Below are 10,219 nucleotides of genomic sequence, written 5' to 3' on the forward strand. Positions count from 1 at the left end.
AATCATTTTTTTAAATTTTTTTCTTTTTATAAATTTGGCATTTATTTTTTTCCAAATTGTAGGAACTACATTTTCCAAATTGGGAAACACATTTTACAGTTACCTTTTGTCAAATTTTACACAATGTTGTCTTTTAAATCAAGAAAACCTGAATTTATCATTCAATTATGCATGAATATAAAAAATATGGCGACCTTAACGGAGGACGTGAGAAGGATGTATGAAGCACAAGTGGGAATCGCAAAGTAACTCACAATATTCATAACAGTACATAACAGTAAAAGAATCCAAATTAACACTCGTCTATGCAAAAACAATATGATACATCGTGACGACGATATTTTGTATGGATTATGGAGTATTGATGCCATTTCCCAATATTTGGCTTAAATCAGAGCATTGTTGGAGGGCTTGTGGGCGGGCAAATCTATGATTAATATAACTTTTGAAGTATGTACATTAAGGAAATGTATTTATTTACTACAAATAATGTATCTTTGTTCAGCTATCTATGCTAGCGACGTATAGTGGGACTGGCAGAACAATTAAATGCTCTTCCACTAGATGGCAGAAGGTACACATTTAACCTGTCTCCTCTTTTTTGTGACATTTTTGTTTAAGATAGTGTGCCATAATTTTTATTCATTTTTTATAACGTAAAATACGTGCGTTGGCTCAGCAAAGGTTGTGAAACACTGCACGAGATTGTTGGGTATACCTAATGATTTGTCCAAACTTAAGGGTCATTTTGGTGCTGGCTAACAGGGTCCAAGAGGGTACCATCACATGACAGAATGCTCACTTGTTGGGCCCAGTAATGTTACTAGTGCAGCACAGTAGTTTACTTGTCAGGTCGAATTGCATACTTTTAGGCCAAAAGTGGCACTAGTAGTGGAGAAAACAGAGAGTACTAGTACCTGGACCTTAAGATCGATATCAAGAATAACGGGTAAATGAGCGGGGGTGTCAAACTCATTTTTGTCTCAGGCCGCATTGTAGTTATGATTTCCCTCAGAGGGCCGTTAGAACAGTGAAACCATATAAATGTTTAATCACCAAATCATATTATTACCATTACACAACAAATTGAGGGACAACTACTTTTGAAATCAGAAGACAAGGATAATAGTTTGTTCAAGTATTGTTTAAGTTACTGTAGAAGAAGGGTTTGGTAACAGAAAAATGCAATATCTCAACATTATTGTTTCTCATTATGACAATTTGGAATTTGGGTACAGATTTGAGCAAAAATCGCAGAAGTTGCTTTCGCGGGCCACATAAAATAATGTGGTGGGCCGCATCTGGCCCCCGGGCCTTGAGTTTGACACCTATGCATTTGAGCATTGATTCGCTGCGCACTAGTATTCATTCATAATTCTTACTCATTAGTAAGACAGTTCAGTGCTAGTAAAGGTTTTTTTCACTACCAGTGCTACTTTTGGCCTACGACTATGCAGTTAAACCTTACTACTAAACTACAGTGCTGCACTAGTACTAGACTAGTACGAGACTACTCAGTCCAATTAATAGGCACTACTATTATGCCAAAGTTGTCCTACTAATGTGCAGAAATGTCATACAGTAATGGAAAAAAAGCTTACTAGCACTCTAGTTTTTCTACTAGTGTGCTGAATTTCTCTTTCTAGTGAGGACAAAGAACATACTAAACCATGGACCTTAAACTGGATATTAAAAAAAAGTGTTCAAACGCCTTTCGATAGTTGTAGCTGTAGACCTAAAGTGGCACTAGTTGTTGTTGGGGGGGGCATTACTAATAAGGCACAGTGATTCTACTAGTGTGCTAAATTGTCTTACTCGTCCGGACAAAGAGTGGACTAGTACACGGACTTTAAGCTGGATATCAACGATACTGAATAAATGCTTACCGACCATACTGTAGTTGTTTATGCGACGTCCTTAATTTCCAGCTAAAGGCCCAAAAGTGGCACTAGTAGTAGAAAAACATGACTAATAGCGAGACTCGTATGCCGAATTGCTTCGCACACTAGTACGTGAACCTGAAGATGGATATGTGGAATGAATGCTCAAGCGGCTTCCCATGATACAGGGCAGCAGGAAGCATCTGGTCCAGCCATGCGTTTCGGTGCACCGCGTCGTCTTCTAATGGAGTATTAAATATCCTCAGACATGCACTTGGGCTACTAAAAGCCAATAATGCATCACACTTCCTCCGGATGCTACCTACCCCCACTCCGGAGGGGGGGGGGGGGGGGGCGTGATGGATCTGATCAATTAGGAGCTCTCTTGCAAGGGCTGCGTCCCCCCCCCCCCCCCTCCTCCTCCTCTTTCTCCCCATTCATGAGAAGAAAAAAAAAAGTTGCGCGCTTACCAGTCGGTTTTGGCGTATTTGCGGAAGGTGTGCCTGGACACGTCCTGGTGGGTCTGGGGCTCGGCCGAGATGCCCTGCGCTCGCCGGGTCCTGGGGCCCAGAAGTTGCGCGCTGGGCAGCACCGACTGGCACTTGTGCAGCTTCCTCTTGAGCTCGTGCACCTCGTCGTCGCGGTCCAGCAGACGCCGCTCCAGCTCGCGGATCCTCTCCTCCTTGAGCAGCAGGATCTTGGCAAAGTCCTCGTCCAGGTCGCTCATGCTTGCGCGTGGTTTTTAACTTTCCCCTACACCACCTTATATATATATATATATATTTTTTTTTTTTTTTTAATTACAAAAAAAAAAAAAAAAAAGTCGACTCTGCGGGAAGGGGAGGAAAAATAAACAAACAAACAAACAAAAAACGTCGGTTCTCGCCTCCCCCCGCCCCCACCAGCCCCGGCTCCACTTGTTGGGATGAGCCGAGCAAAGCGTGGCGTTAAGCGGCCGGATGGAGCGACGTTAACCCGCCGAAGCTTCAATCTTCTCTTCTCGTCTCTTCTAGGGAGGGAGGGAGGGAGGGAGGGAGGGTAAGGGAGGTGGGGAGGGGGCTGATGTCTCATTGAGAAAACCAATGACAGCAGCCTCTCTCTTCGTGGACTTGCGGCCACGAACTCGTCCACCCTCATCCTCCTCCTCTTCCTCTTTCGCCCTGCAAAAAAAAAAAAAAAAAAAAGGGGGGTAAACAAATATTTGCGCTTCTTTAAACAGCACACGAACGCGGAGATAACATGCTGCACTTGAACGCATCGCATTTCCAGGTCGACTCTCCCTTGGTTTGCAACGGTTCAATGTGCTGAACACGAAAAATAATCATATGAATCATATATACAAGTGTGATGATAAAATGAATGAGGTAAATTATAAATTAGGTACAATGGGGGGGGGGGGGGGGGGGAATGATGAAAATGATAGATTAGTTATGCTGGAAAAAAAAAAAAAAGAAAATTAAAAAAAATGGATATGCCCGCATTTTATCTGTAAAACAATTTTAAAATAACATTGATTAAATGTACTGTATTGGGTAAATAAAAATTAAAAATGTATATTTGTATTTATTTTGTTTGGTTCAAATATAGATATGTACATATATGGGTCATTTTCCTATAATTTGATCGAAAACGATAATAACATGGCCCGCTGAATTTCCTTTTGAAAATCGATTGCTATGAGTACTGTATTTGAAGTAATGGCAGTTGTTATACATGTAAATTTCATAATTGTAATTGTAAAGTAATTGTAATTTACTAATAATTTAATTATCACTTATTAGTAAATTATTAATATGATATATAGAACTATATTATATCTTCTTGTTTTTAATTACAAATTCCTTTTAATTGGTTTCTAATATTCTAAAGTAATATTTTTCAAACTTTTAATGCCAGAATGTCTTTCTGATTACTTGCCTGAACTGAAGTTTCGTGATTTGCAAAATTTTTCTCTTATTGCTTAACATGCCGTTTCCATGAAAACTAACACAAATGCATCTTAGTGTCTTTTCGAGTTCCTTTTTTTTTTTCATCTTTTACAGTCCTTTGTCACTCAAGCTGTCTTTCCCGCCACTGGAGAGAGCCTCAACATGTCGTTGCAATACACCAGAGGGATCTGTGAGCTGACGTGCACTGAACCGGACACTGAACTGTCAGGGATTGCGTTTACTATAAACGCCTACAATTTTAAACCATCAATAACGTTTCGAAAGTAGGATTTTAAGTGTGGCTGTTTCAGTATGGGAGACATTTACCCATATAAAACCAAGGTGGTATGAAAAAAACTAACTAAATTAGAATTTGTTTTGATTTTGTTCGTTATTGATTAAATTATGAGAAAATGGCCCATATGTACATAAGACGTGGTTTGGATGTTTGTGGAAAAACCGGTAAGGAATTGAAGCAACACAACAAACCTTGTGATACGGGTGAGTGGAGAGCACAGTTTCGATCCTTCAGTGCTGCAGGCAGGTACTATCCAGCTACAAACAGATATGTTCAAATGAATAAATAGAAATAAAAATTCGACACATAGCTGCATGAATTCAGCTTGTAGTGAAATAAATATATATTTATATATATATATTTATATATATATATCTGTATCACTAAGAATATCTCCCATAAAAAGTTTCCTAAAGAATTGCTAATTGAAAGTGGATTACATAGACTAGGTTTCATTCAATTTTTCAGAGAAAGTACAATTAAACTGCAATATTCAAGTTTACTGCAAAATCTTTTTTTGCCAATTATTGTCTATTAACCGATTCTTCTTCTTCATTTGGTTTTGTTCAATGATTAAACAAAAGCAAACAAGCAACAATCAAGCAATATAAAACGCGAGGGAGTGATGTACTTTTTTTTATATAACAGCTACTTCTTGGGTACTAACTAATGTGAAGGGCTACTAGTTGGATGTACACTTCTGAGGATGCTTCAGGTTCAACTCCATGTTAATTACAGGTTATTCATTATACAGCTGCAAATAAGTAATAAATTAAACTGACTATTGTTTTTTTTTTTTACAGAAATCGATTATAATTCAGTTACTGGTTTGGTCCGTACCATGTCAGAAAATAGGCAAAAATGTTGATCATTGTTTTCCAAAGCAAAAGTTTTGTTGTTTGCAAATGTCTTTTTTTTTTTGATTGGAAAGGAAATCGGTGGAATCGAACATCAATCCTACCGCAACGTATTTATGGTCATTATAGCACTGCAGTGTTTTGTACATATAATCCATCTGACATAAGCGACCGCGGTGGTGTACTGTACATACTGTATAATATCAATGCACAGATGATATCATTTATGATTCGGTGTCATCCACCAGAGCGCCCCGCTAATGAGCCAACAAATTTGCGCCGTTTTATCTGGCTGCTTAGCATAAGCAGTACTGATATACTTTGCCGAGCGTCACTCGCAGAGTTCGCTGCCGAGCAAGTCTCACTAGCGCTGATTAATCTCCACAGCCGGAAAGAGTCATTTCTGGGCTTCATTTTTATTTTTCCCCCCCAACTCCTCTGCCTAAATCAGTTTGAGGGGTGATGGTGGATTGTGTGGAAATGGGTGGTGGAGACTCATTAAGATTCAGGGTTAAAAATAGAGTGCACTTTTTCCTGTTGCTGCTGTAATTCACCATGTCTTGCCCTGGCGTTTGCCACTTGGCCCCCTCGTCTTTTGTTTCAGCCTCTGCGGGTCTTGGAGTGCTCAGCTGACTATTTATTTATTTATTTTTTTTTAAACTGTGAAAGACCCAAGACATGATGAGGGAAAAGTAATTGGTAAAGTGGGGTACGCACATATAGACAGTCAGGCCAAAATTGCACATTTTCTCCTCGCTTGCAATCAAATTTAGCTAAAACTAAATTGTTGTGTGTCCAAACGTTTTCTGCAGAGTGTCACATTCAGAAAGATCGAAGGAAGAGCCCATTTCGCAAAAAAATAAAAAATAAAATCAATATTCTCTTGGTCAGTGATTCTCAAAGTGTGGCACCCTTTCGTGGTGAAGGAATGTGTGAGTAAAGGAATCACTCTCAGTACAATTCAATTGTATTTAACTTTTTACATTCAAAATATTTGCATTTAATCTTTAAGAACGGTTTGTTTTCAAACATTTATTTCGGGACAATTTCTATTTAACTTTTGTGTGCAACACATTGTAATTGAATAATTCAAGTAAAAAAAAAAAATGTCCTCCTCTTTTACAGTCAGTCAAGTACAGACCTTCCAGTTAACTCATTCACTGCCATTGACGGATATACTAGTCAAATAGTCATGCGAACTGGGAGGAAAAGCATTGAATGACTTTTAATGAAGACAAAAGTCTCTCACACACACACACGCACACACAAAAGTGCCTTGTCACGCTCCTCTGCTCTCGCTCTCTGCAGCTTCAGCAACGGGGACCGAGGATGGCTTGTCTTACCAGCGAGAGCTCAGCGCACCCCAGCTTGCTAGGATGTCGTGGTAGTCGAACTATTTGAGTTGGCGGAGATGCACTTCACTAATCACCCCACAACACGCAAGTCTCTGACCAAAGCCACGCCCCTCAGTAATGTAAGATTTCACTACAGACCCACCCAAAGATGACAATATCTGTTGTTTAGGCTTTGTTCATGTATACATATAGCTTCCTTTTTTCTTTCCCCCCTCGAGGAAGATATTCCGCCACAGTTTCAGCAAACCTCCTGAAGCCCAAGGTAACGGGTCATCGGGTTTCTTGCAAATCAAATTAAAAGTACAAGATCAGACAAGATTATTTCAAACAACAGACACAATCATTTCACTCATGCTGACAGTTTTAACAAATACGACAAAGAGTGATTTTTATAAGAACTGCAAACCCCTTTAACTAGTAAAGGACGGAGACTAAGTCACAGCCGGGATTATATACACTACAGCACCACTCACTCTCGTGTGATATTTCTTATCAACAGCTTTGCAGATATCGCCCAAAGAGTCATCACACAGTCCGAGTCTTACGCGTCACCCGGTAACCGATCGCCACCATTCAAAGACGAGTCGAAGCGGCGGGAAAAAAAAAAAAAAAAAGTAATCGATTAATTATGCATGCGTCGGAGTTCCTAATGACAGTGGTAAATTATGAATCACCTTGCTCGACCCCTGAGTGTATCCACCACATGGGTGGGGGTGGTGTAAGGGGGGATAGGAAGGCACCATCCTATTCAAGAAAAGGCAATTAATTCATGTATGGGGACAAAAAAGACAAGTTGTTAGTTACAAGTCTTTGATGCAGTACTATTAACTATATCGCAGTGTCCGTAAAGTGAGTTTATTTGCATGTGAGCACAAAGCTAGAAATGCGCCACCACTAGTTTGAGCGAGACACGGGTGACGTCCCAAACATACGAAAGGGAGTTGACCTCGTTCACTCCCACCGCACCCACGGGTGTCGCAGAGTTCACGGCGGTGGCCCGCTCGGTATGCCCTCCCGTCGTCCTCGGGGTGGGGGGAGGACGGATCATCTTACGGAAGGCGAGAGGGCAGACATGAAGTCACCGTTTTCCTGGAAAGACACAAGGCGGGGTAGGGGGGATGTCATCATTATCGGACACGCTTGAACAGTTACAGAGTCATTCATACAAATATGTATCCTTCGTTTTTTTGTAATAAATAGTATTACATTGTTCATTTTCAAATTTCTAGCAAAAAATATAAATACATTTTACAGTATATACTTTAAAAGAAAAAAACTTGTACATTAAACAAGACACTTGCGCTCTATTCCATTTTTATTATGGCAATAATTCCCTTAAAATGATGAATGATTTGCAAAACTTTGAATCTGATATATTAGGTCTTATATTTTATTTATATTTATTGAAGAAATTTCAACAACAAAATCGAGGAAGAATCGCACACTATTCACTTATGATTTTGATAAAGTAATAATACAACTAGGATGATTAAAAATAATGTACAAAATCAAAATTTCACATTAGGTATGATTCATTTTTTCGAAAGGAAAATGTATTATAATTTATTATTTTTGTATATTTTATTTTAAAAAATACAATGCAAAAACATGCATTAAATGTATTAGGTTTGCTTGCTCACAATTCAATTTTTATTGATATATATTAGTACAATTAAAATGACCAAAAATAATTTCCAAAAATTCAAATTGACTACATTAGGTCCGTGTGTGTGACTCATTTTAAATAAAAATATTTTTTGATATTTAATTTTTTTAAAATATTTCTATATTCTGATTTTACATTCAAAAATTCAAACGCATCACAAAACTTTTATGCATTAAATGCAATTGGTCCACTTGCACACTATTCCTTTTTCATTTTTATTTATCAACAATAAACATAAAATAAACATATTTTTTATTTAATTAAATAGCGTACATGTAGTAAAAATGCACAATTAAAATAATATTTGAATTAAATTTATTCGGTACACTCGCACACTATTTTTGCATTCCACACATCTCTGAGGAACAGTGGGTGAGCACTTTGGGTCAATGAAATGATTCTTACAGACGTGGGGTTCCCCCCCCTCCCCACCTCCAACCACCCCCCCTTTTTTTTTTTTTTTTTTATTGCAGGAGAAACCAGAGTACCCGCGCCCCACCTGGGGATAAAACCTAGGACTTTTGGAGGAAACAGTAGCAACTGGTGTGTCAACATAATGAAGTACAAATACTTCCTAACTCTACTTAAATTGATTTAGCGAAGTATCTATTTATTTATCTGATAACTTTTTCTTTTTATTCCCTACATTTGAAAGCAGATATCTGTACTTATACACACACATGCAAAATTTGAGAGAACGTTTGATGTCGTCGTCTACAGGAATGATCGGTGGTGAATGCAGTGTCTTTTGCTAGCCTAAAAACCACCAGCTACTAAACACATAAGAAGTCAAATGTATTTTGTTCAAATGTTACCACCGCTCTTTAACAACATGGGACATGCAAAATGATAAATATAAATAAATATAATAAATATAAAATAAATCCCTTTTGGAAAGTTCCATCTTTAAAGGGACTGGTATTTTCTTCCATTTGCACGTCCATGTGTCCCGATACATATGGTGTGTCTTTTTCACTGTTCCCAGCTGGTCCCGCCCGCCGAGAGCGCACCAGCTGGCTGCCTGTCTGGACCTGCCGTCCCAGGAGAGGTGATACTGAAACATGGGAGACATTTTTAGGGAGCTGTTGGGAACTTTTTCTTCTCTTCCCCTCAGATCTATTTTGTTTCCGAGTCGAGGGAGTGTGGTGTTCGGGGGGGGGTGGGGGGTGGTTGAGGAAATTTGACATGAGCAGGTCTCATGCCGCAACCTGATATCACATCACGTGGCCTGCTGATTGATCGGCAGCGTGGCACTGGAGACGGATAGAAGCAGAGCGCAGGAAATTGACTTAGCAAACGCAGTACAGTAATGATGCTTGCTTCCTGCGGCGCTCGCCCTAGCTTCTTTTTTTTTTTTTTTCCAGGGGGGGCTGGATAGTAATTGTTTTTTGCTATGAAATCACCTCCAAGCATCACCGGAGGAACAGCAGGCAAAAGCCAAGGTGAAGAGGTCAGAGTTCAGCTTCTGGAATGTGGCGTTCCAGTCGTATTCCAGGTGTGAGGGCGCGCTGAGGGGTGCTCAATCGTCGCAAAGCCTAAACACTGTCAGAGGCACTGACCTACATTTACAACCTCAATTCTAATATATGTTTCATTTCAACTGTATACACTGATTCCCAAACATCTAGCGAGCATTCTTTTATAAGAATAAAGTCATTAGATGACAGACTCATATTACAAGAAACGTATCCTTTTACGAGAACAATAGTCGTAATTTGACGACATTTCGTTAGATTACAAAAATTGTATGTTCATAAAGGCAAAAGACTATGGAACAAAGTGTCAATATCATGTGGGAAAAAAAAGTCAAGAATAAAAGGAGGAATTTTACGGAAAAATTAGTGTAGTATGAGAGAAAAAAAAATCCTTACATCAAGAAGATGGTCAACATTGATGAGGAAAAGTGTGCAGATTGTATAAGAAGAATGTGAGTTTGTGGGGGGGGGGGGAGAAGCTGATTGGTCGACACGAGGGACTGGGCTGACGAAAACAGGTGGCAATGAAAACCTAACATGACATGAACATGGGTCAGAAAAACAAGACATAACATGAAACTCAAATAAATGTAATCGAAACCAACAAAAACCGATCATGACACTGGGCATCGTTCACGTTGTCATACGCTGTAGCTCTTGTACTGGCTAGCTACTGTATGGATGGTGCAGGAGTACCTAATGTTGTGATTTGCGAGAGGAATATAAATCCAGAAACCCCTGAGGCAGGCCACTAAAGCTA

At 39.2% G+C, this 10,219-nt stretch overlaps 1 protein-coding gene across 1 annotated transcript in view; it reads right to left on the bottom strand.

Annotated features, from left to right (window-relative positions):
• The window catches only part of LOC133409800 (cGMP-dependent protein kinase 1), a 90,975-nt gene extending 88,354 nt beyond the window's left edge, over positions 1-2,621 (bottom strand). The window contains exon 1 of the mRNA XM_061690280.1: positions 2,351-2,621. Within this exon, the coding sequence (XP_061546264.1) occupies positions 2,351-2,607 (257 nt within the window). The 5' untranslated portion in view covers positions 2,608-2,621. The remainder of the gene's footprint in view (positions 1-2,350) is intronic.
• Between the last annotated feature and the right edge of the window lie 7,598 nt (positions 2,622-10,219).

Source organism: Phycodurus eques, chromosome 11, assembly GCF_024500275.1.
Source record: "Phycodurus eques isolate BA_2022a chromosome 11, UOR_Pequ_1.1, whole genome shotgun sequence".
Taxonomy (NCBI): Eukaryota; Metazoa; Chordata; class Actinopteri; order Syngnathiformes; family Syngnathidae; genus Phycodurus; species Phycodurus eques.